General features: G+C 39.9%; 1 protein-coding gene across 2 annotated transcripts in view; it reads left to right on the forward strand.

The window, feature by feature from the left end:
• Aig1 (androgen induced 1) overlaps positions 1-27,533 on the forward strand; it is a 222,937-nt gene that overhangs the window by 59,065 nt on the left and 136,339 nt on the right. For both annotated transcript variants that reach the window (XM_051164635.1, XM_051164636.1), the window contains exon 3: positions 15,608-15,709. In XM_051164635.1, the coding sequence (XP_051020592.1) occupies positions 15,608-15,709 (102 nt within the window). The remainder of the gene's footprint in view (positions 1-15,607; positions 15,710-27,533) is intronic.

A 27,533-nucleotide genomic window follows, 5' to 3' on the forward strand; every position in this document is an offset into this window, starting at 1 on the left:
CCTATGTGTAGGTTTCAAGATAGTGTATTGGTTCTTTTTCATTACTACAACTAGTGGAAATTCATTTATGAAGAAAAGATGCTCATTTTTGACTCACGGTTCTGGAGTTAGGTCTAGGGACCTCTTTAATGACAACCTTCTCACTGACATAGGCACCGACAGTATAAAATGTCACGTGACAAAATTCCGACAACGCATGCATATGTGTCTGTCTGTTCCCTATTCCTCATGCTTTAAAGCCATCAGGATCAAGCTTCAAAGGCTCTACTCAATAAATGATAAAAACTCAACCTGCTTACTCTCCAAAGTCACCACTTCTGAATACCGTCATTGGGTTAAGTTGCACCCCTTTAATTTAACTAACATGTGATTTTGGAGATTAAACTTAGGTGTGAAGTCAACAGAGAGTTGGGACACATTATATTCAGAGCATAGCAGAGGGAATTATATGGAAGAGGATGTTCTTGGGAGATAGACCTGTCTGGAAGAGAAGGCAGTACTAGGCAAAGGCAGAAGCTGGACCACATCCTGATTGTAACAGAGGCATATGGAGGGATTTAGTGCTGGTGTCAGAGTTTTGTTATTGTAACAAAAATATCTCTGAAAATTAATTGAAGGGAGAACGGATTAATGGATTTATTCTTGCTAACAGTTTTGGGTGCTCCTTTGGTGTCAGTTCACTCTTTTATGTCTAGGCCTGCCTGTAGTTAGGCAGAGCATCATGGTGTGAGGCACATGGTAGAACAGAACTGCTTGCCTTATGGAATCCAGGAAGCAGAGGGAGGGAGAGAGGGAGGGAGGGAGAGAGAGAGAGAGAGAGAGAGAGAGAGAGAGAGAGAGAGAGAGAGAGAGAGAGAGAGAGAGATATTAGATTATGGCCTTATGACTTTGGACAAGGGCAACTTTCAGTGAGGTTTACAAGCCAGAGCTGCCAGTGACTGATATTGGGAATACTTAAGGTTGGATATATAAGCCCTGAGGAGGACGGCTTGAAGACACACTACAATACCCACTGGTATTGGCATAAGTATAAAAACCATTTTCGGATTTTGCAGACTTTGTTTAATTACCACAAATAACTTTCACCACCATGAAGATATAGGTGGAAATATACTTCTTAGTTCAAATGTTGGCCTAGGAAATTCACTACTTTTAATTTAAAAGATTTTTACAATTAGGAATAGAAGCTAATTTATTTACCTTGGCAAACATAATGTTCTCTAGCCGTTCCTTTACTGAAGACACAGCTGCTCTGTGGGCTGGGCTCCATCCCTTCCCTTTCAGGAGTCCAGGGACTTCTGTTCTACCTCACTGGCAATAATGCACAGTCTTATGATTCCGATACCTACGTTTTTCTCCTAGACACTCCAGTCTCTATATTTGATACTGTTTAGGTATTTTTACTCTTTTTTTTTTTTTTTTTTTTTTTTTTTTTGGTAATTTTTCCTTTTGCTGGCTCCTAATGATTTCTTTCCTCTGCTTCTGTGTTCAGCTATACATTTAAAGATGTATTTTAATAATTTATTCAGAACCTCGAGTTTCAAAGAAGGGCATTTACAAACTTCATTGACTCCAGGTCTGTAGGAATCAAAACCCCCACTATCTTCACCAAAGTCAACTTTCTCTTGCTCTTCTCACATGACTTTCAGTTCTTCATTTCTTAAATTGTCTCTTCACACATTTATCTTGTTTCAAGAGCATTATCTTCTCTTACTTTTCCATATCTCTTCTTTAATCAGTTTTGTTGAATTATGTGATCATGAACTTTTATTATTCTGTCATAAGCCTTCTGCTTTGGATCTAGTTGCCTTGTAAGCCCAATTCCCTCCCCTGCTTTTTATTGCAGTATCTCTTAATCATTGGAAATGATTTCTCTTTCACTGATTAACCATCTTCAGGTGGGTTAGTTCTGGAGCAGATCCTTCACCACACAGACAGGTTGTGGAATTGAGCCAGGACAGGTAGATTTCTTCCCTTTACCTTGCCTTAGGGCGAGGTCTCTTTTTATGCTCAACTAATTTCATTATCCCTGATGTACATGGTGACATGTAGATTGTTTTGTGTTAGGTGAGCATGGCTTGTTGCCACCAGTCTTTCTTGCCGACCTTACCATGCCCACATCTTCTGGTACAGAGAGGACATGCTGGCTTGTCCACACATTTAGCATTATCATCTGTGGCACCTGAACCAGAACAGATTATCAGAGCATCTTCCCAGCGTTCTGAGGCCTGGGGACCACATGTTCCCTGTCATGGTCATTGAATGTTCCTCCAGGCATTACCACCTCCAAGTGCTCTCTGTACTGCTTACTCAGCCAGGAAGAGACAAGGTCTTGTTTCTTCTCTTGGAGTTTTCCTCATGCTCAACTTTTCCAACAGCTTTCAGGCAGCCTTCCTAAAGAGCATGCTTTACATTAAGGGGATTTCATGCTTTTTCAGGTCAATTTCCATGTCTCAGTCTCCTGATTTTTGGTTGACTTCAGGAAAGAGAATGTTGTAGTCTTTCCTCATGGTATAGAAATCTAAAGTATCACTGCAGGATGAGAAAGTCTTAAGTAGGTGCAGAAGAAGTTTCTCATAGAGATCTGAGAAGGGCTGCACTCTGAGCACAGCCTCGGGAGAGAGTGTTCTGTTCCTTACATGCTGGAGAGCAAAATCCCCATAGAGAATAGAAAGAAATGTTTGGCCAACAGGAAGAAAATTGATTGCATTTAAAGGGTGTTGTCCTTGTGGATGATAGCACATACAGGGCTGTTTTCATAATTTATTTCTGAACATTTATATTACATGCCTGCTGTATGCCAGGTTATGGGAAACAAGGGACAGATGAGCCAAAGATCCCCTTCTCTGGCACTTCCCATCTTATAGAGGAGCCACACAGTGAGCAGTGAGACACAACAGCAAACAACAACAGGATCCTGTTATCTGTCAGGGTATATGGTAGGAAATGCCAGCACAGTGAAATGAGTACTGGGAACTCCCTGCGGAGGTGATGTGTAAGCTAGACCATGAAGGACAGGGGGTGCAGCCATAGGAAAATGTGAGACAACATTCCTGGCCAAGAGTAGAGAAGCTGATGACCCCTGAGGCAAGAATGAGCTTAGTAAGTTTTAGGGAGAATCACACTGCCAGTTGGAGTGTGGGGAGCACCAGCTGAGGCTGGAAAGGAAGGAAGAAACCAAACCATGTGGGTAACTTAAGAGTTTGGCTTTTGTTCTCATGGGAACTAATTTCAATAAACATAGATAGGAGAGAAAGCCATCAAAACGGTGATATTTGAAATCTAGGGAAAAATTGTATAACATCAGCTTACACTCTTGAAACTTTTCATAGAAAGATGCCAACTTTAAAATGATTTGGTTAGAATACATAGGAGAAAGACAACAATGTTATTTGTAGATTCATATTTTTTCATCTATTGAAAATAGATATTTTTCCTTACATAATATGTCCTGATTATGGTTGGACTCATTATGCTTCCCCTCCCTGTATTCATTTTGCGCCCTCCACCTTCCTTTCCATCCTAATGTACCCCCTAGAGATCAGAAGGCTTCTAAGGGATAACAATAAAATTAAGTATACTAAAATATAATAAGATTTTAAAAAACACAATGGAATTGGACAAAACAAACAGAAGGAAAAGGTGTGTGTGTGTGTGTGTGTGTATGTGTGTGTGTGTGTAAATATATATTTTAAAATAAGCAGTGAAGAAAAAAAAAAAGAAGTGAACAAAAATCTCTGACAGGGTATTATGAGACAAGAAACCTCCGAAGCTGCCACCCAGTTCATTTTTGTTGGCCACATATTTCTGGGCATGTGGCCTGCCCTTGAAAGTAGTTTGTCTACCCAGTAAGACTCCTTTGGAGGAACCTAAACTTTTACTTGCAGGTGGTTATCAATTGGAGACTGCTTGTGAATTAAGGATGGGCCATGTGTCTACTTCTCTTTTTAGCTCTGTGACCTGCCCCCCCCCCCCCCCCGCATCCCCTACCGCCACTCCGGTACAGATCTGCACAGGCCCAGTGCATGTTGCCTCAGTCTCTGAGAGTTTATGTACATCAGTCATGTTGATTTAGAGGGCCTTGTTTTCTTGGTATAGCCAATACCTTTCCTTACACTTTCTGCCTAGGCTTTTGCAGTTTCCTGAACCCTGCGAGGAGGGATTTGATGGAGACCTCCCTTTCGGATCTGTGTGTTCCAAGGTCTCCCACTTTCTGCATAATGTCTGGCCATGGGTCTGTATTTGTTACCATCTGCTGCAGGAGAAGCTTCTCTGATGGTGGCTGAGCAAGGAACCAATCTGGGAGTTTAGCACAATGTTATTAGGAGTCATTTTACTGCTATGTTTTTGTTATGTTTTGTGCCTTTGTTTTTATTTGTTTTTTTAGAACAGTACTATTTGGTTTTACCATAGGTCTTTGGGCTCTCTAGTCTGAGATTCTTGATCACCCAAACAATATTGGTATGGGTTCCATCCTGTGGAGTGGGCATTAAGTCACATCAGGTATTGGTCACTCCCACAAACTTCCTGCCACCCTTGTCCTGGCATACCTTGCAGGCAGCACACCATTGTAGATCAGAGGATTTGAGGCTGGGTTGGTGGTTATGGTTTGCCTTTGGTAATGTGCAGAACACCTTCCTAAGACACAGAGCCTAGGGCTGAAGGTTCCATGTAGGCACCATCTTCGCTTCTCCAAGCTCAATGTTGTTGTATAGATTGTTTTCAGCAATGGGGCCCAGCTGTCAGTTTGTGGAGAACAACATAGTCTTGGCAACACCCTGAGTTGTTTGAGAATTTCTATGCCAACCCTTTGACCCACAAATCAATTAGATGTGAATTAATCCTGGTACCAGAAGCTTCATTTGGTGACAAGAGATGGCCAGTTGGGGCTCTGTCTCTCCCATTATTTGATGATTTCATTTGGATCCCCCCCCCCCAATCTCTCTGTCTCTTTGTCTCTGTCTCTCTGTGTCTGTCTGTCTCTCTCTCTGTCTCTGTCTCTCTGTCTCTCTCTGTCTGTCTGTCTCTCTGTCTGTATCTCTCTCTCTCTCTCTGTCACACACACACACACACACACACACACACACACACACACACACACACACACACGTTTCTACTGTAAAAGGGGTACATAACTATCTCTCCCTATATTCCTTCCCTTGTTCCCCTCTTCCTGCCAGTCATTCTGCATCCATCTGGTGCCTGGCCTTGTGGTGTACTCTCCCAGGGAGCTCCAGGGCCATCAGAATTGCACGCTTCTTCACTGGAAGGTCAGGGCTATGACCTCCAGTTCAGCTGGAGGTCCGGGAGAAATGATTTCTCCACAATAAGTGGTATTGTTCTTTTAGCCGAGCTGCCAGCACCAAGCTAGCTGACAGGAAGAGGTTCAGGGCTCTGAAACTTGAGTCAGGCAGCAATGAGGTCCTAGCCTGACTTGGCTGAGTTGGTGGCTTCTTCAAGAACAGCTGGTAACAGAGGCTTGGAGCTCTGAAACCTACAGGCAGTAGTAGCAGTCTGAGCAGACAGGCTACTGAGTGGTAAGAAGCTCAGGAATTCCAAGGCCAGCAGTGATGCTGCAGTGTCATAGGCCTTCAGTTTAGCCATCATGCTAACAGCAGAGGGTATGGGCAGATGGCCGAATGCAGGCCTGGGTACTGCCCTGTGATGGCCAACAGTTCACAGTGGTCAAGTGGGCTTCAGCAGAGAAGAATTCTTCAGGGAGAAGAGGGGCTCTTCTTTCCCTAAAATAAATGATGAGCCTCAGATAGTCATCGTGGAGGAATGGAGCAAGAGAGAATTTATTTCATGAATCAGGGACATTTTAAACCTTGGACAGTGGAAAGCGTTTTAGGGATGAATGTGTTTGATTTGGTGGGGCTGGGAGTGCCAGGGATACTTCATTTACATGCAGCAGCCCAGTCCTATCAGAAGAAGGGGAATGCAATATTTAATTATCCTATGGGCAGCAGGGTGGCGGGGTGGGGGATGGGGGGGTAGGGGGGTGGGAGATGAGGAAAGAACTCTAGGTATAGACAAAGGTCATTGACTGAAAGCTAAGATACCAAGACATCTCATTAGCATGGAGGGTATTTCCAGGGGTCCCCAGGGGCTCACTGAACAGGTTTCTTATAGGGAAACGGTTAGGCCTGTAATCTCCCTGAGGGCTGTAGATCACTTAGAGGATCTGGGGTTTCCTCACATCAGGCAGACAGGAAGGAACCCAGCTAAGGAAGGGAGTCTGTCATTTGTCATCTTAGCACTGAGCTCAGGGCCCACCCAGAAATGCCAGACTTCTACCTTAACACCAGGGTCCAATGTGCCACCTCCACCATTTCTGCCACTCCACTCCTTGCAACCACCCATAACTATCTCTTCTATTTCCCTTTCCTGGGGAGGTATTTCTGCCTGACCTGGTCCCTTTCTCTCTACCTAACCTCTGTGGTTCCACAGGTAGCTTGGTTATCATTGACATAACACCTAATCCACATATAAACTAATACATTTCATATTTGTATTTTTCTGGCGATCAGGATGCTTTTTTATAGTTCATCCATTTACCTGAAAAGTTTGTGATTTCATTTCTTTTAATGATGAGTGATACTCCACTATGCAAATGTACCATATTTTCTTTATCTATTCTTCTATTGAGGAATATCTAGGTTATTTTTAATTTCTGACTATTATGAATATACAAGCAATGAACATGGTTGAGCAAGTGGCTCTGGGCTGTGATGAAGTGACTTTTGGGTATATACACGAAGCTATAGCAAGAATGATATGGCTGGGTCTTGAGCTAGATAGATTGCTATGTTCCTGATGAAGTGCCATACTGATTTCCATAGTGGCTGTGTATTCCCACCAGCAATGGATGAATGTTTGTTTCTCTTGCTCCACATCCTCACCAGCATGAGATGCTACTTATTGTATTGATCTTAACTGTTCTGGTGGATGTAGGATGAAAACTCAAAGGTTTTGATTTGTATTTCCCTGATGACTAAGAATGTTGAAAATTTAAGTGTTTCTCAGCTATTTGAATTTTCTCCATTGAGAATTCTTTGTTTAGAACTGTACTGCACTTTCTAATTGAGTCATTTGTTTTCTTGATATCTAGCTTTTTGGGCTCTTCATATTTTGGATATTAGTCTTCTATTGAATTTGTAGTTGGTAAAAATATTTTTTCATTCTGTAGGCTGTCACTTCATCAGAATGACAGTGTCCTTTGCCATGCTGGGGCTTTTCAATTTCAATAGGTCCCATTTATTAATTGTTGAGCTTAGTGCCTGTGCTATCAGTATTTTATTCAGGAAGTTGTCTCCTGTGTCAGTGAGTTCAAGACTGCCTGCCCCCACCCATTTCTCCTACCAGGTTCAGTGTTTTATGTTGAGGTCTTTGATCCACTTGGAGTTGAGTTTTATGAGGATAGTAAGTTTGAATTCTTCCTGCAGCTGTTCAGTTTGACAAGTGTAGTGTGAGTATCTTGTCTTTCTTATAAAAAATCAGGTGTTCATTGGTGTGTAGATTTATATCTCTGTCTTTAGTTTGATTTCATTAATTGATGTATCTGTTTATGTGCCAGTACCTGGCTGTAGCTCTGTAGTATGAGTTAAAATTGGGAATGGTGATACCTCCAATATCTTTTCTTGTTATTATTAATGACTTTTAGCTATCCTGGCTGTGTGTGTGTGTGTGTGTGTGTGTGTGTGTGTGTGTGTGTGTGTGTGTGTATGTACATGTGTGCACACATGCATTTTCATATGAAACTCAAGATTATCCTTTCAGGAACTGTGAAGAACTGTGTTGCAATTTTGATGGTGAGTGCATTGAATATGTAGATTGCTTTTGGTAGCACGGCCATTTTTACTTTATTAATTCTATCAATCCATGAACATTGGAAATCTTTCCATCTTCTGACATCTTCATCAATGTCTTAAAGTTTTTTTTTATCGTAGAACTCTTTTGCTTGCGTATTTACTGTTACTGCAAGACATTTTATATTATTTGAGGCTATGTGAAACATGTTGTTTCCCTGATTTCTTTTTTAGTCTGCTTGTCATTTGTGTATATAAGGGATACTGACTTTTATGAATTAATTTTGTATCCAGCTACTTTTTGAAATTGCTTATTGGCCATAGGAGTTTTCTGGTAAAATTTTTAGGGGCCATATATAATAGGTTTTCATATATGATGACATATATTCTAAGATATCTATGTCATGATTATATAAACTATCATATGATATACAAATAGAAATACTTTGATTTTTTTCTAATTTGTATCCTTTTGATCTCTTCTAGTTGCCTTAATTGCTAGGGCTAAGACTTCATTCAAGTAGTATATTGAGTGGGTATGGAGAAAATGGACAACCTTGTTGTGTTCTTAGTTTTTAGTGCAATTGCTTTGATTTTCTTTCCATTTAAGTTGATCTTAGTTATGGGGTTCCTATAAATTGCCTTTATTATGTTGAGATATATCCCTTATATTCCTGATGTCTTCAGGACGTTTATCATGAAGAGGTGTTGGATTTTGTCAAAGGCCTTTTGTGCATCTGACTTATTTGGTGGATTACATTGACTTATCTATGTTGAGCCATCCCTGCATCCCTAGGATGAAGGTACCTGGTCATGGTGGGTGATCTTCCATTGTGTTCTTGGATTCATTTTTCAAGTATTTTGTTGAGAATTTGTTCACTGATAGTCATACAGGAAGTTGATCCATAGTTTTATTTGTTGTGTCTTTATGAGGCTGGGTATCAGGGTAACTATGACTTTGTAAAATGAATTGGACAGCATCTCTCATGTTTCTATTTTATGGAACAATTTGAGTATTGGCATTAACTCTACTTTGAAAGTCTGGTAGAATTCTGCACTAAAACCATTTTTGCCTCAGCTTTTTTGATTGGAAGGCTTTTAATTACCTTTTCTATTTCACTAGGGCTATAGATCTGTTTAGGTTGTAGTCTTATCTTGACTTAACTTGTCATGTTAAGTGGCATGCATCAAGAAAATTATCCATTTAAAAAAAATATTTTCCAGTTTGGTGAAGTACAGGTTTTTAAAGTATGTCCTCACAATTCTTTAGATTTCCTCAGTGTCTGTTGTTATATTCTTCTTTTCATTTATAATTTCATTAGTTTGCATACTTCTCTGTCTTTTAGTTAAGGTGGGTAAGGGTTTGTCAATCATATTGATTTTCTCAATGAAACAACTCCTTGTTTCATTGATTATTGTACTTTTTGTTTGTTTTATCTTTATTGTTTTCAGCACTGAGTCCTGAGTTTGATTATTTCTTGCCATCTACTCCTTTTGGGTGTAATTTCTTCTTTTTTTCTACAGTATTCAGATGTGCTAGTAAGTTACTAGTATATTAAGTTACAATTTTTTTTTTTTTTATGTAGGCGCTTAGCACTGTGAATATGCCACTTAGAACCAACTTCATTTCATTTCTTAAGTGTGGGTATGCTGTGTATCTGTGTCATTCAGTTATAGAAAGTCTTTAATGGCTCATTTCAGTAGAGAGTTGTTCAGCTTCCATGAGTTTTTAAACTTTCTGTTGTTTCTGTTGCTGATGATATCCAGCTTTAACCCGTGGTGGTCAAGCAAGATGCAGGGTTATTTCAGGTTGCTTTTGTTTGTTTGTTTGAGGTTTTTTGTTTGTTTGGGTTTTTTTGTTTGTTTGTTTGTTTGTTTGTTATCTTTTGAAACTTTGTTTGTGTCATCAGTTTTGGAGAAAGTTCTATGAAGTGTTGAGCAGAAGGTATTTTTCTTTGTGGTTGGGTGAAATAGTCTGTAAATATCTGTTATATGGACTTAGATTATAACAGCTGTTATCTACGGCATTTCTGTGTTTCACTTTGGCTGGATGACCTGCCTATTGGTGAGAGTTGGGTATTGAAGTCTCCAACTCTCAGTGTGTGCAAGTAAATATTTGATTTAAACTGTAGAGGTGAACTAAAGTGGACTCGAGCTACAGTTTTGGTCTCTGTCTGACTGTGAGAAACTTCTTTCAAAGAGATGTAAACCTTGCATCATATCTAGTTCTCATTTTGTGTTAATTTCCAGTAATTTAAAGTGAGGTATGAAAGCTAGCTGTCACTCAAGTGCTCGGTTTTGAATCCTGAAGAACTGTAAAGAGCTTGTGCCCTTTTCACTTTAAGCTCATGTACAGCGTTCTGGTCCTGGCATCTGGGAAACAGCATGTGTACAAGGTGGGGGACTTGGCTGTTGGTCCTGGCCTGAAAAGGAGCTCGTTTGTAAGAGCAGAATGTCCCTGTATCATTTATACAGTCATGGGAATATATTCATTTCATATCCATGCCCTGGTGGTAGAGTTCAAAGTTATTTTGGGTTTTGATGACCATACCACCAACAGACTATCAGTGCAGGAAGCCAAGTTCATACCATCTGTGCTGTGTTTGTATCTAAAGAATTATTTGGAAGACTGATTACTCAGTTAGCTGTGCCTCCTGGCCTTCTAGTGTCACACCTAGAAAGGTGACCCACAGTTTCTTGAAAGTCGCTGTGAATAACCTGCATAAATTCCCTCAACGCAGGGCAGGGATCGCAACAGTCAGTATCAAGAACCACACAGTGCTACCTTGAATGGTCATTTCATGCAAACAGAGAGTAGCTCCCAGTGGTGCTGTCAGAGCAAATGTTTCACAATTGGCTCCCCATGGGTAAATACTTGATTTATGACAATTGCCAACATTTATGGTGAGATATATAAAGAACTTTATGCAGTCGTACATGAGGATGTAGCTAAGGAGTAGCATCTCTACATGCACAAGGTTTGGACTGAATCCCTGGCACAGCCTCACCAGTCTCCACTCAAAATATTAGAAAAAGTGAAGAAATTGTCTGAAAGGCAAAGATGATTAAAATCAGCATAAGGAAACAAAAGCAAAACCAAAACCTTCCTGTTGCTATAAAACAAAAGAATTCATAATTGCCATTCTACATGGCTTTGCTAGAGATGTTTATTGCTTGGTTAAAGAATAAATTCCACCACTGTTGTACAAAGTCCTTTAGGAAACATGGAGCGAATAATTCCAACTCATTATTTTGAATCCATTTATTTTCCTCCTAACAAAATCAGATTTTGACCCCTGGAGAAAATAAAATTGTAGATCCGTATACTTCATGAATAGAGATAAAATAAAATAAAATCTTAGACAAAGTACCAGTAAGTAGAATCCAGCAGCATATGCATATAACTTATGATAACCAGCCATGGGTTTTTAGTCTGCTATTCAAAATAAATTACATAATATATCATTGAGTTGGCAGAATAAGGAAGAAAATGTAATTGATTTAGAGTAATTGTCTCAAGAAATGCAACAAAATCATCTGATAAATATTACCACTTACAGTAAATGTGTGTGTGTGTGTGTGTGTGTGTGTGTGTGTCTCCAAAGTAAACTTCTATGCAATCTTCTTTAACTTGTAAAATGGCATCTAAGAAAAACTGCAGCTAATATCAAACTTCACTGTTGAGAAACTGAGCATTTTCTTTGCGACATGACACAGTGAAAAAACTTTGAATCACTTCACCTCAATTTTGCGTTTAAGGCCCTAAGGTGGGAAAAAAAAAAAAAAAAAAAGAAAAGAGAGAAAAAGGAGTAAATTGTATGTAGTTTATAAAAGTTTTATTATTTTTGATACATACACATATACACTTTCTAAATAATTATTAAAATAGCTAATTTAAACTACTAACCAAATTTAGTAAAGGGGCAGGAACAATACCACTACTTAAAACATAATTTTATAAAGTAGCAACAAAGAATACATAAATGTATAATGAAAGAACAGCATGAAAATAAGATGTTCTATCTTGCAGCGAGTCTGGTTTTGACAGTGGCTTTATATGCGGTATCTCGTGTAAGTTATTGGCAAGTGTCCCTTCCCAAGTAGCAGCATAGAAAGGCTGGCCAGTCATGCCAGGATGCTCCTCTTCTCAGAGCATCTTCATCTTAGATCTTCTCAGCTGTCTAATGCACAGAAATGTGAAACCCAGCATCCTCTTTCTGAATTCTTTCTCACAGACCTCACAAGAGCCCTGGGAAATATCCTGGTTGGTTCTACTACAAAAACATGTCACTAAGTCTCAGGGGAGCCATCGTCTTCCTAATACACATTCTCAATGACTTCCTCATATGTTACCCACTACAAGTGCCTCAGATTATTGCCATTCTGGCCTCGGCCCACTCTTCAGTTGTCAGCAAGAGGTCCTCATCTCACTGTAGAGAAAGAAGGAAGGCTTCATTGGTACTCCTCGTCCTTATCTCAGTCTTCCAGACTGTGTTTCACTCATTCTGTCTTCCTCACGCCATGGATTCTGACTTCTAGCCATCCAGTAGTTTCCCTAGACCCCTACCCCACCTTATTTAAAACAGACTTCTTTTAAAATTTTTTTTAATTTATTCACTTTACATTCCAATTGTAGCCCCTCCCTTGTCTCCTTCAGTCCCATCCTCCCTCCTTCATCTCCCCTCCCCTCCTCCCCTAGTCCTCAGAAATCGGGAGCCCTCCTTCCACATCATGTGATCTACCAAGTCTTTATCTGGACCGCCTACATCCTCTTCCTCCACCACTAGGGAGACGCGATCAACGAGTGGGTACCAGAGTCCGTGTTAGAAGAGGCCACTGCTCATATTATGAGACCCTCGCCCCAAGGAGACTGTGCTGCCTTTCAAATAAATACGAGCTGAGGGTCTAGGTCCTCACCATGCATGTCCCTTGGTTGGTGTATCAGTCTCTGCAGGCCCCGCTGGGCCCAGATTTGTTGGCTCTATTGGTTTCCTTGTGGAGCTCCTATCCCCTCCAGGTCCTTCTATTCCCACACTCTTCCATAAGACTCCGTGTGCTTCACCCCAAAGTTTGCTGTAAGTTTCTGCTTTGATCCCCACTGGGTGGAGTCTTTCAGAGGAGCAGAACAAAATGACAGCCTATAGACTGGGAAAAGATCCTCACTAACCCCACATCCGACAAGGGGCAAATATCAAAAATATATAAAGAACTCACAAAATTAAACACCACCAAACCAAATAATTCAATTAATACTTGAGGTACAGAGCTAAACAGAATTCTCAGAGGAATATTGAATGGCCAAGAAACATGTAAAGAACTACTCAATATCACTGGGTGTGGTGGCACACGCCTTTAATCCAAGCATTCGGGAGGCAGAGGCTGGCAGATGACTGTGAGTTCGCGGCCAGCATGGTCTACAAAGTGAGTCCAGGACAGCCAAGGCTACACAGAGAAACCCTGTCTTGAAAAAACAAAACAAAACAAAGAATCAAAACAGCTCTGAGATTCTATCTTACACCTATGAGAATGGCTAATATCAAAACCTCAACTGGCAGCACATGCTGGTGAGGATGTGGAGAAAAGGAAACACTTTTCCATTGCTGGTGGGAGTGCAAACTTGTACAACTACTTTGGAAATCAATCTGGTGCTTTCTCAGTAAGTTGGTGATAGTGCTACCTCAAGACCCAGCTATACCACTCCTGGGCATATACCTAAAAGATGCTCCACCACACAACAAGGACATTTTCTCAACTATGTTCATAGCAGCCTTATTCTTAATAGCCAGAATCTGGAAGCAACCTAGGTGTCCCTGAACCAAAGAATGGATAAAGAAACTAGTACATCTATATAATGGCATATGACTCAGCTATTAAAACAGATTTCCTAGTCTTCCCCTTTCCCTCACATCCATTGCTATATGGATTCATTTCCCACCATCCTATGATGCTTCTAGCATCATTTTGTTCTTGCAGTTTGGACCCTTATTTTACCAAACTCTGAATGGCCGATTTGAAAATCATTCAGAGGAAAAAAATGACCTATTTTTTTTTTAACCATTGTTACAGAATTATATATGTAAATAAATTCATTCATATTTGTAAAAGCATGCTAATCTTCAATTTTCCTTAACATTATTTATTCATAGGAAAGAGATAAATTAATTGCCTCATGGCTTCTCTTACATTATTAGCAAAATTATGAGATCACAATTAGTGGTTACTGTGAGGTTCCATTCTGTGTATGAATGTGAAAACTTATGTACAAACAGATGCTATTAAAGCAAAAATGAAAATCTTGGTTCCCTCCAACTGTGGCATAGAAAAAAAACCAAACAATCTGTATTCCTGTCTACTTTAAGGAGATAATGTTGAGAGGTCCTGTAATAAAAGTTTAAAATATGTACTTTGTGAATATAGTTGTGATGCAATCCCAGTGCATTTTAAGTCTAAGCTGGTGAATAACTCAAAATCATGAATAACTTAAAATTTATTCATTGTATTTAAAAAGTTAACATAGTTAACCTTGAGATAATCATTGGTTTTTTTCTTTTGTCTTACTCTTGTACATTTGTAAGTGGATAGTGAAACATTGTTCATCCAAAAGCAAGATAAATCTCTGGGGGTCCAATTTGGCACTTAAACAATGTACAGTCTTACAGTTGCCTAATGTAATGATTAACCTTTACATTTTATGAATATTTGCAGCACCTTAGATTCCAAGGGAGAATCCTATTCAGATTTCAGAGCAGACATAGTTGGGAAAGAATTTGGGAACCTTCTTGATTATTAGTCTTGAGCTACCAACTGTAGTTGTCAGTATCTAATTAAAAGTTGCATTAAAATACTTATTACTTCCATTAACATAATGCGGGAGCATGGATAAGTTATAGTTATAAACTGCTAAAAACTAAAGCAAAAGTTGTTTATGCTTGTGCTGCATTCTTTTAATTCAATATGACTTTAAAATTCACTCTATAGAGATTCTCAGTGTGTGTATGTATAATTTACAAAAAAATTATCTATTAAACTCTGTGTGTATGCTAATGGGTAAAACAATGGGCCATTCAGTTTATTGCTCAGTATCAGTTTGAAGAATGGTGAAACAATAAATCAAATACTGCTACTATTCTCTCTGGATCACTGTGCTGCTATTAGGCCCAAAGAAGCTTTTAGAACTCAGATCAAATTCAAAGTTACTAGAAGAGATTAGGAACCTCACTCTTCCCTTTCACACAGTCTGCTTCCTGGTGTAGTTAAGTCTTGGTCAAGGCTCTACAAACTAATATATTTCCTGGAAATGTGACCTGGGGATGTGTGATTGACAGATGAGCTTAGTGCTGGTATTAGTGAGAAGCAAACATGAAGAAGTGAGCAGCATTTAGACTGCATGGCAGGATCAAGGAAAACAGACATAGTCTACGTTGTTTTGTTTGGATGCTCTGTCTAGTGGAGGATGGACCCTCCCTTCAAATATCCTTAAGTGAACTTTTCAATCCTGTTGAGAGAGATCATATTGGCACAATTATCCATGAGACAGTGTTATTCCTGACAAGAGGAATACTCTCTCCTTTTCAAGCAGGCTCCTCTGCCTGAAAGAACAGAGTTGGAGACCAAAAACGCATTTGACACTCCAGTCTTTACTACTATAGAGTGAGGCAAGAAATATTTTCTAGTCATTCGTTGGATTGCTACCGGCTCAGGATAAATTCCAAATTCTCTTGGGTTTTTAAAACAAATAATAAACTTGTTAAATGTTATAAAAGATGAGCTTGAAACAAACAATTTCCTTTTCCTTTCAGTTTGTTGTCGCGGTGTTCTGGGTCATCTATGCCTATGACAGAGAGATGATCTACCCAAAATTGCTTGACAACTTTATCCCAGGGTGGCTGAACCATGGAATGGTGAGTGGATTAAAAGAACTCTCTTCCTTTGGTCAAACAAAATCTACTAAAGAACTAATCTTTAATTCAGACTTACCATCTTGGAAGATAACAATGACAGAATATTGATAGTGAATAAGATTTCTTTCTGCGGGATTGAGTCATACTATAAACAGTGGTAGACAAGCCATTTTTTAAGACGTGCATTACATCATACAACCAGCTCCTTCCTGGATGAATGTAGTTTCTGTGTCATTAGAAGCTTGTCCTCATTCCTCAAAGATTTGGTTCCATCTTCACAGCCGTTTGCACTTGGTTCCACCCCCACCTGGCTTCAGAGAAACTGTTTTAGCCATAAAATTGCACTTGGGCAGTTTTCTCAGATGTGCAGCAAGACCCTTGTTTCCTCCCAGATCCGATGCAGACATTTGAGGTGTGTATTTTTCTTTTAAAATGAAAAAAGTATTTTTTATAATAGATATATAAAAATATGTTTACTTGTCATTTTGTGTGAGTGCTTGTATTACGTTTATGTGAACCTTATGCATGCAGGTGCCCATGGAGGCCAGAAGAGGTGTTGGATTCCAGGAACTGGTTACAGCAGGTCGTGAACCACCTGGTGTGGGTGATAGGAACCCAACCCTGAGGCTCTGTAATCAGTAAACCCTAGTAGCTGCTGAGCCATGTCATCATCATCTACTGGAGACGTTATCAGGAGTGGACTAGTTGCCTTGTCAAGGTCCACTCTTGCTGTGAGATTTTCCTGAGATGTTTTCCGCTCTTTTGTCTATTCTCTGGTGCTTTAGCTGTGTCACATTGCTCTCATTTGTTTCAAATCAAACACGATGGATGGTTTGTTTACCATGTTACAAGATTTCTTTCTTTCTTTCTTTCTTTCTTTCTTTTTTTTCTAAGACAGGGTTTCTCTGTGTAGCCTTGGCCATCCTGGACTCACTTTGTAGACCAGGCTGGCCTCGAACTCACAGCGATCCGCCTGCCTCTGCCTCCTGAGTGCTGGGATTAAAGGCATGCACCACCACGCCCGGCTCAAGATTTCTTTTTTAAAAAATTATTATTTAATTAATTTATTCAGATTCCATCTAAATTGTTTTTCCCTCACTTGTATTCCACCTGTTCTTCCCTCCCTCCCACTTTCACCCTATTCCCCTCTCGTAGGTCTAAGACTGAGGGGGACCTCCTTCCCCAATATATGGTCATAGGCTATCTATCAAGTCTCATCTTTGTAGCCTGCTTATCCTTTCTCTGAGTTCTATAGAGAAAATATAACCATTAGAGTTGAGCACGGTTTTGTTATTAATGAAAAGCAAGTTTTAGAATAATCCCAGGATGTTCCCGTTGAAAAGGACAACCCATCACAGACATTGTAGGGGGAGCAAGAGCTAGAAATCATGAGTCTTAGGTCCAAAATAACAGTTCTTTCTGTTATTATTCTTTTGTCCCCAGTTGTGGGACATTTGAAGTAAAGCACAATGTACTAACAAACATGACTATACAGAGGGTTTTAATCCATTTTTTTTTCTTAAAGGCAACCCATCAAAATGGTACATCTCACGCAATTGGAATTTTCTCTGAGGTCATTTAGAGATGTTGAAGAATTAACCTGTTGATCTAGTTTCCAACATAAAAACTGGGTCTTGTTAGTCTTCACTATTCCCTGTCTAGAATGCTCTCCATTTTCCATACAGACTCCTTGTCTTGGTTTCTATTGCTGTGAAGAGACACCATGACCAAGGCAACTCTTTCCTCACCACCACCTTTTATTCAAAATAGATTATTTTCTCACACAGTATATCCTGATTACAATTTGTTCTCCCTCTATTCCTCCAGTTTCTCCCTACATCTCCCTCCCCAGATAGATCCTTTCTGTCTCTCATTAGAGAAAAATAGGCTTCTAAGAGATAATAGCAAAATATAACAAAATAAAATATAGTAAGATAAAGCAATTTTCATCCCATTGAAGTTAGACAAGGCAAACCAACAGAAGGGGAAAAAGCCCAAGAAACTATGAGAGTCAGAGACCCACTTGTTCACACCCTCAGGAGTCCCATAAAAACACTAAACTGAAAAGCTTTCATATATGCAGAAAACCAGGTGCAAACCCAGGGCGGCTCTGACCTTGCTGTTTCTGTCTCTGAGTTCATACGAGCTTCACTCAGTTGGTTTAGAGGGACTTGTTCTCCTGGTGTTCTCTTTCCCCTCTGGATCTTACATTCTTTCTGCCTCCTCTTTCACAGGGATCCATGAGCTCTAAGGGGAGGGCCTTGATGGAGACATCTCATTTAGAGCTGTGTGCTCCATGATCTCTCACTCTCTGCACAATGTCTGGCTATGGATCTCTATATCTGTTCCCATCTGCTGGAGGAGGATGCTTCTCTACTTATATCTGAAGAAGTCACTGACCTATGAGTACACCAGAATTATCATTAGGAGTCGTTTTATCACTGCTTTTAAAAAAATGACCAGTAGTATTTGCTTTTATGCTCTGCTCTGGGCTATCTAGTTTCTTGTTCTTGGTCACCTAAGGAATTCTGCATGTGGATTCAATCCCATAGAGTGGGCCTTAAGTCAAACCAGATGTTGGTAGGTGGCTCTCACAAGCTTTGTTCCACCATTGCCTAGCATGTTTTGCAGGCAGAACACTATTGTAGTTCAAAATGTTTGTGAGTACTTTCCCATATCAAAGATACTAGAACCTAGGCATAATGGTTCCATGTAAGCACCAGCTTACCCTCTCCATGTTCAATGAGTTGTATGGGTTTGTCTTCAGCAATGAGATCTTGCTGTCAGTTTGTGGAGAGCAGCCTATTGTCTTGGCAACAACTTTGGTTGGTTGGGGATTGCCATACGACCCCTTTGGCCAGCAATTCAGTTGGATATAACTTAGTTCCAGTATTGGAAGCATAATTAGGTAACAAGAATGGCCAGTTGGAACTGTTTCCTTCACTGTGTGGATACTTCCATTAGGATTGCTTCCATATATTTTAGGAAGATTCCACTGCATTAGATTTCCATGACACCCCTAAAATGCCGCTTAATCCTAGCTGTCTTTCCTCACATTTCCTCCCTCAACTACATCTACCTTCTCTTTCTCCATCTGATCCTTACATCCTTAGTCCACTTATAAAATCTGTTCTATTCCTCCATCCTAGGGAACTATATTTGTTTTCCCAGTCCCTTCCTCTACAACAAAATTCTTTGGGTCTACAAGCTAAAGCTTGACTATCATATATTTAACAGCTAATATCCACATATAAACAAATACATACCATATCTATCCATTTTGAGTCTGAATTACCTTACCCAGCATGATTTTTTTTTCTAGTTCCATTCATTTGCCTAGGCAACTCTTTTAAGAGAAAGCATTTAACTGGGTATTTGTTTATAGTTTGGAGGTTTAGCCCATTATCTCATGGAGTATTGAGGCACACAGGCAGACATGGTGCTGGAGAAGTAGTTGAATATTTTCTGTCCTAATCAGCAGGTGACAGAAAGGAGGGGATGGGGACTTGACCTGCAATGGACTTTTGAAACTCCCAGTGACACACCTCATCCAAAAAGGCCACAATTACTCCAACAAGGCCGTTCCTCCTGATCCTTCTAATTCTTTCAAACAGTTTTACTTCCTGGTGACTATGTACTCAAATATGGAGCCTATAGGACCATTCTTATTCAAACCACCACACTCCTGCTCATCCAATTAGAGCAAGTATTTATTGTCTTCTTATGAAACTTTCCAAACTCCCAAGCAGATTCAGCTGTTCGGTTTCTCATCATTGCACACACTACCCTATTTTTACTATATATATATTTACTTCCATAAAAATTTTAAGGTCTTGTACAAACCATCAGCTTTTGAATCCTAAGCCATTTACCCAGATACTTGATATGTTGAGGTATGAATTAAATACTGACAGTTTTCAGAGTTCTCTCCTAATTAAATCTATTTGCTCCTGTTTCTTCATATTATTGGGTTCTAGGCATTCTACAATGTTACATCTTTAATTTTTCAGTCTCACTTATGTATAAAAAGTTATTCTCTAATTTACAAATGTAGAAACCAAGGCTCAAAAATTATATACTCTCTACCATACCATTTCTCTATGGTAATAGCAATGAGATCTGAACTCATGCCTATTTGGTTTCAAATGTATATAATTCTTAATGGTTTGGGTTTTATATGAACAGGTAAAACATGAACTAATTCTTTAAAAGTGTTGCTTTTTATAGATTTTACAAGTATAGGTCAAAAAGTGAGAAGAAATATTTTGAAAGTATTTTGAAGTTTTGTTTCAAACTGTATGGTATAGTTAACCTGTTGAAGAAAAACCAGTTGACAATTAACTAGGCATTTTAGAAAAAAATATTTCATGCTACTTGTCACTCCTCCAAGCAAGAATATAAGTAGAGATGCCATTGCCATTATAGATATTAAACCAAACACATTGTCATGTGCTCTGTTAGGAGCAAGCTTTGATTACCATTGGACATATTTTTAAAAATTTAGTTTATTAATTTATTCATATACATCTCAATTGTTATCCCATCCCTTATATCCTCCCATTCTTCCCTCCCTCCCATTGTCCCCTTACTCCCCTCCCCTATGACTGTGACTGAGGGGGACCCCTTTCCCTGTATATGCTCATAGGGTATCAAGTCTCTTCTTGGTAGCCTGCTATCCTTCCTCTGAGTGCCACCAGGCCTCCCCATCCAAGGGGCGTGGTCAAATATGGGGCATTAGAGTTTGTGTGAAAGTCAGACTCCACTCTCCACTCAACTGTGGAGTATGTCCTGTCCATTGGCTAGATCTGGGTAGGAGTTTGAAGTTTACTGCATGTATTGTCCTTGACTGGTGCCATAGTTTGAGCAGGACCCCCGGGCCATTGGGCATGTTTTATCAAAACATGAAGCAACTTTTCTTATGGAATCTCTAAATACGAAGAAGAATAACAGGAACTCATGGCTGTTTTTATTAGGAATTGAAATGGCATGAATTGGGAGAGGGAGTCCCTGCCTGCTGGGGACACTGCAGTGCTCTGCTAATATTACATCATTGCTGCCAGCCTTTGCTCTTGTCCTCTTTGGCTTATTGTTTATATCCTTAAACTTAACAGTATTACCTCCAGGCCAGAAAATTAATCATTTCATTTGTAGATTCTTGCACTGAAGTTTTAATGTTTCAAACAAATGGCTTATTAACTATATGTGTAGCTATTAGATCTTGGACTCAGCATCATTTTTCTATTGACTCGCTTGGATAACTTAATGGCTTTTCTTTTGAGGTGGGGCTATTTAGAAATGCAAGGAGGAATTGAATGACATGAATATTTAGGAAAGAGGAAGGATAAATTAATTAACCTGTCAAATCCTCTGAGGTAAGATATGCTCAGTAGATTCTTTCACAGTACAATATGTTTCCCAGGAAAGATAAATGGCCATTTCTTTGCATTTTCTAATTCGTGGTACCAGAGTTAATGACCAAAGAATTTGTATATGATAGCTGAGGGCTATCCTGAAATTTTTATGCATTCACAGTTCCAACTAAATGAGAGAATTGTATTTATTCCTGTTATTTACAGGAACAAATCCTAGATCTTATTTGAACCACAGCAAGGGAAATGGGTCAATATGTGAGTGACAACACTAAACCATTCTCATTGTATAACTAAGAAGTTGCCCCGGGCTTCCCAAAGTAGACCCCAAATTTAATTTATTATAATCAAAAATATAAACTATAGAACATTTTTATTTCATCCAGTGTTTAATATGCAATACAAATTTATTCTGTCCTTGTACCATGATTTGCATTTGTATTCCCAACAACTCTATCCGTAGATGACACTGATAAAACATTTACCAAGTGTTGATATGGAAGGATATTTGATATACTTGCTATGGATGCTCAGAATATTGACACATTCACATTTATGTCTTTTTACCACTGATGACCACACAAGAGGGAATAATAATATGCAAGCAAATAGGTTGGTTCTTATCTTAGTCACTGTTGTATTACTGTGAAGAGACACCATAACCAAGGCAGTTTTTATGAAAGAAAGCATCTGATTGGGGTCTTGCTTATAGTTTTAGGGGTTTAGACCATTATCGTCATAGTGGAAGCATGGCAACATGCAAGCAGTCACTGGAGCAGCATCTGGTCTGTAGGTAGAGAGACTATGGCCCAGGTTGTTGAAATCTCAAATCCAACCTACAGTGACATACTTCTGCCCAACAAGGCCGTAGCTCTTTATACTTTTAATCTTTTCAAATAGTGTAATTATATGATGACTACGCATTCAAAGATAGCAGCCTATCACCAGCCGAGGACAATACAGGCTGTAAACGTCAAGCCCCTCCCCAGATCCAGCCAATGGGCAGGACATTCTCCACCGTTGAGTGGAGAGTGGGGTCTGACTTTCACACGTACTCTGGTGCCTCATATTTGACCACGTTCCCTGGATGGGGGAGACCTGGTGGCACTCAGAGGAAGGATAGCAGGCTACCAAGAAGAGACTTGATACCCTATGAGCATATACAGGGGGAGGAGGTCCCCCTCAGTCACAGTCATAGGGGAGGGGAGTAAGGGGAAAATGGGAGGGAGGGAAGAATGGGAGGATACAAGGGAGGGGATAACCATTAAGATGTAATATGAATAAATTAATAAACTTAAATTAAAAAAAAAACAAACAAAGATAGCAGCCTATAAGGGCCTTTCTTATTCAAACCACTACAGTACCCAAACTACTAAGATTGGTCATAGATTAACGTAGTTAGGATTTTTATAAGGCCTGCAACAAGTGGGAACTGAATGCTAGTTCAATCCAGAACACTTGTGTTGAAAACCTTCTTTATGCACAGCAGCCTGTTGGACATTGTGGGGTTAGAGAATGAGGGGGAAAAAAACCACAGAGGAAGAACAGTTTCAAAGGATGCAAATAATGTGTTTGAAGTTGAGGCAAATAAGTAGAAAAAATGCTATAAAGACAGTAGTCTTGAGCCGGGCCTGGTGGCGCACGCCTTTAATTCCAGCACTTGGGAGGCAGAGGCAGGCGGATCGCTGTGAGTTCGAGGCCAGCCTGGTCTACAAAGTGAGTCTGGGACAGCCAAGGCTAACACAGACCCTATCTCAAAAAAAAAAAAAAAAGGACAGTAGTCTCTAGAGGGCTATTTTTCTTCTGATGAGAGAAACATAGGTTTTATGAACATTGAACCCAGAATCTTTCTTTTTACCATTAGACTTTTCAGCAATTGCCAGTGGAATAGTGAAAAGCAATAAATAAATATTTCGGATCTAGTAAGATTGCCGACTTTTAGTGATCTTCTGACAAGGAGAACTAATGATGAGAGATGCCTCTGTGGTGGAAGAGCTAGTTTAATGTTTAAAAATGCTAGGAGAAGGCAAAGCAGTGTGGAAGGTTAGGGTATCATCATCATCATCATCATCATCACCATCACCATCATCACTATCATCATCATCATCATCATCATCATCATCACAGATCTTAAAGCAGGCAGAATCTTTATATTCTAATAATCACAGCAGGAATGTTCATCCATCATGTAATTTGTGAAAAAACAAACAAACAAACAAACAAACTCTACTTCTCGTTCTTGATTTGTCATGTCTTGTTATATTTAGCTGATTTCCTCCCCCACCCCCTCAAGAGCCATAATTTAGGCTAGTATTTATCCTGTTGACATTTGGTAGTTACAAAAGACTTTCTACATCTGGTTTTCCCAGAAGATAAGTCATTAAGTGCTACTTGCATTCTGGTTGGTTTTCTAAGAACTAAAGATTTGACATTATTTTGGTAGATAACGTGACTTATGGAATGTTTTCAGCCTTGAAATTCACAGATTGCACAATCTGTGGTCCATGGAGTCTATGCCATCTGGATATTAGAGACTCTGTGAAGGGAGTTGCTGGTGGAAATAAGACCACCATAAACATTACAGAGACAAGAAATGGCCTTTCTCAATTATCATTATTATTATTATTGCATTCATTCTAAAGTAACTAGAAGACATCTGAAAATTTTGGGAAATAAAAATTAGAAATATGAGTAGAGGTCAGAAACTTCTTAGCAAGCCTCCAAACTAATAAGGCCCTGGAAACTAAACTAAGGAGAGCTGCATAACAAACACACCTTCTAAAGGCATTGCAAGTGTTCTGTGCGGACATTTGCAGCATCATATTTTACAGGAATTGCTTCCTCCACTGTGAGCTTTTGTTCACGATCGTACATTCTTCCAAGTCTAGTTCTCTCATGTTGGGTTTTTCAGTATCAAATTTTAGCATTGGTATGTAGTCTTCTGTTTTTAAAAATCCCCCTTCATTTAAAATATGAGTAGACCCAGCAGTAGTATTTGTCCAAACAGCCCTCTAAGTTGTTCTTCAGAGTTCTTCGGGTCATTGAAGTTCAAAGTGTGGTTTACTTAAGGGCCTTTCCCCTAATCCTTAAATCCTGAGATCTTTCAAAATAAATTTAGCTCATCTGTTTTCCATTCACTTGTTGCTAGGTCTTCCTATTTTGTGGAGGGGTAGTTGTAGGCAGGAAGGTGCTGTCCTGTGCACTGGCTTCCGTCTTCATGCCACAGACAGATCATTCATGAGTCACAACTCAACGTCTTGGCAGAATTCCAAACCCGTATACTTTCCAGTTCCCTTTTAATTGAAGTGCCAACCTCAGTTAACATCAGTATATTTGCCAAGGAAAGTAAAGAGGAAAAAAAAAAATCCACATTGGTGTCAGAGAACCACACAACCCCAGACCCTTACACTAGTGATCCCAAGGTCCTCCAGTGAGTACACCACAGGATATGAAAGTTGTGGAACAATATCTGGCTGATTCCTTGCTGCAGCCTCTGATTAGACATAGCCAAGGATGGTGACCAACAGGAAACAGGCTATCACCTGTTATCACATCTGTTCTGTCGGATGTGAGCATAAGTCCTCTGTTTCCTCTCACAGGCTCTTTGCACAGCTCTCATTGTCCCTGAAGACTTCAACCTGACAGTGTGTGCAGGAGCTGTTTCAAGTCTGTGCTTCCTGACTCCAATGTGGGAGATCATACTCTGGTTTTGATGCATGGACTAAATATTAAAGCCAACTCATCACATTAACTCTCCTCCTCCTCCAAACCTTATCATTTGCCATGTGCTGCCATTGCAACATAGCCAGATGTACCTGTGAGTTCCTTGTACAATATCTCCACAGTTAAAGCCTGTGAGTCAGATCTCCCAAACCTGCCCTGGTCTCTTCTTATACACACTGTACCCGCTTTAGTTTAAGGTCTCAGTTTCTCAACTGAGCTATGGCAGCTGGCCTTGTCTTTTCCTCCTCCTGCAGCTTTCTTCCTTTCTCAGTCTCCTCTGTTTATCCATACTCAATCCTTTTGGCAGCCTAGATTGCCATTCTCAGAGAATGGAAGTTCCAGTGGCTTCGGCTTCTAGCACATTCCTTGTGCAGGTACCAACTGTGAGTGAAGGAAACCTTGGTCTCCTGGGTTGACTGGGCTCCTCACTGTGTCACATGACTTTATCCATGAATTGTTTGTTCTCTATTTAGTTACGTGCTTGCTTCACATGGTGGCTTCTAGGCCAATAGAGACAGGAGTCCTGCCTCCCCACAGATCTTTTTTAAAAAATCTAGACGTAGTGCACAGTCAAGAAATACCAGTGAGGAAATGCTACAGAGCCCTTCCTCACAGGGCTCCTCTCTTCTTGTCATGCTGAATAGTGCCTGCACCCATTTTTTTTTTTCAGTTTCATAAAGCCTTTGCCCAATATGCAGCAAAGCAATGTAACCCTTGACCTTGCTTATAAGGGTTATCCAAACTTCCACTAACATTTTTGAAGTTAGTTATACTTTACATTAAAACTTTTATGCCTTTTTTTTTTTTTAATCTAATGTGGGTAGGCTAAGACTTAACGTCATTGCTAATGTTTTGTGTTTTGTATAGAACCTTTAATTGTATTCCTAGTGGATTCTCTGTTGTCAGACTCAGTGGGCATGTAGGGCAGACTATGAGAAAGACACAGTACAACACATTTGAAGATCACAGGGTGAATATATTGGGGTTTAACAAAATGATTTTTACTATGAATATTGGTGCCCATGGTTGCACCATTGAGTTGGAGTTTCTTCATAAAGGAAGACTGCATAAAATCAGCAAGAAAATGATTGCTATTTTGAGTGGAAAATACTAATTCCATGGTCATCTTGCTTGGAGACATGCTCCTTTGATAGAGATGTGTAATTGCAGAAGGGAAGATGAGAAGCAGTGACAGCTACTCAAAATGATCGCCATAACCACGGGCAGAGAAACAGGGAGTAACTGTGCATATGCCCAACTATATGGGGAGAGAGAATTACATAATATGGGGACTCAAGAGGGAAAAGGATGGGGCTGGAATGGACAGGAAACATGGCGGCCTGAAGCCAGACTCTGCAGAGGATTGGTGTTGAGTTTTCCTCAAGCTGACTGGGTTCTTAATATCTGGAGTTCCTGAGGAGTCCCTGTGCTGACCACAATTAGAAACCTCTGAGAATTGATAAGCACTGTCCCAGGCACTTGTACTGGCTATGGATCATGGGGAGAGCAAGAACATATTGGTGGTCTCCCCATTCTTGTCACAAGTGCATCTTTATATCCAGGCATACAGGGTGTAGAAACCCATTTCAAAGTACTTGCCCTAGCCTCCTTCCCACCCACTCCCCATGACCATTTGACTCTAACTATTCAAATTGTCCCCATCCTTTGAGGACACTGATGACTTAACGAATTTCCTTAAGCTCATTTATGCTCTTTGCAAGGTAAGGCTTGGCCTTCAGTATTCTCCCCTGGAAAACTGTCAGTAACAGTGGACCATAGCCACAAGTCTCCTCTAAAACATCCTCCACAACTTCTTCTATGCCAATTCCTGGTTCCTCTGCCAAAACCCCACTTACACTGTGTCTGTCCATATAAACATCATCTGTCCTTTGACTTTCCATGATTGACAGGCCTCTGCCTCGCAGGTACCTCCACTACACGGTTTTCAGCCTTTTCCACGCATTGGCATATCTGACTCAGTGCCTGTGATATAGCAGCACTCGGAAAACGTTCTCTGAATGAATTGATGAATAAATAAATAATTGGGTAAATTAGTAAGCTTTCTCACTCTCGCACTGTGCTAATACTCCCTGGACTGACCCTGCATTATTTTCTTCATGCCATACCACTGCCATTTCGTTTTCATGGTTCTTAGTCTAGCCTCATAATAATCCATTCGAGAGGCTTGAGGTTTTCTGTTGAACCCATTGACTGACAATCTTCAGTGCCAGTCTCTCCTCTACAAACATCAGAATAACACAGACCATCCTCTGAGTGGCCAGTAGGATCACCGGTCAGAGCCTGCACATCTCTCAGGCATTCATATTGGAGGGACCCACTCCGCATCCTTCTTGGTACCTTTGCTTCTTGGGAACTTGTTTCAAGAGCCTTGTAACATCTAGTTAAGGAGCTGCCTCTAAACATAAATTATTGTTCCATTTCATCAAACATCTTTCACTGGAATATGGTTAATCATCTAGTGTCCCATATTAGGACATTGATTAACAGTCATTATTCTTTTGATAAACAAAAGGAAAATAGGTTTTTCTCTTCATCCAAGCAAGGACAATAATTTCCTATTGTTCTTTGCATCTTTAGATGGAAAGGGATGAATTTGCACAAAGTGCATTAATGAAGAATTAGCTCTGATTGGTGGAATTGTTTCCCATTAATTGCACTCCTTCTCATCCTTATCAACTATACTAATCCATTTGGCCTTAAACAATCTGTCA

This window comes from Acomys russatus, chromosome 21 (assembly GCF_903995435.1).
Source record: "Acomys russatus chromosome 21, mAcoRus1.1, whole genome shotgun sequence".
NCBI lineage: Eukaryota > Metazoa > Chordata > Mammalia > Rodentia > Muridae > Acomys > Acomys russatus.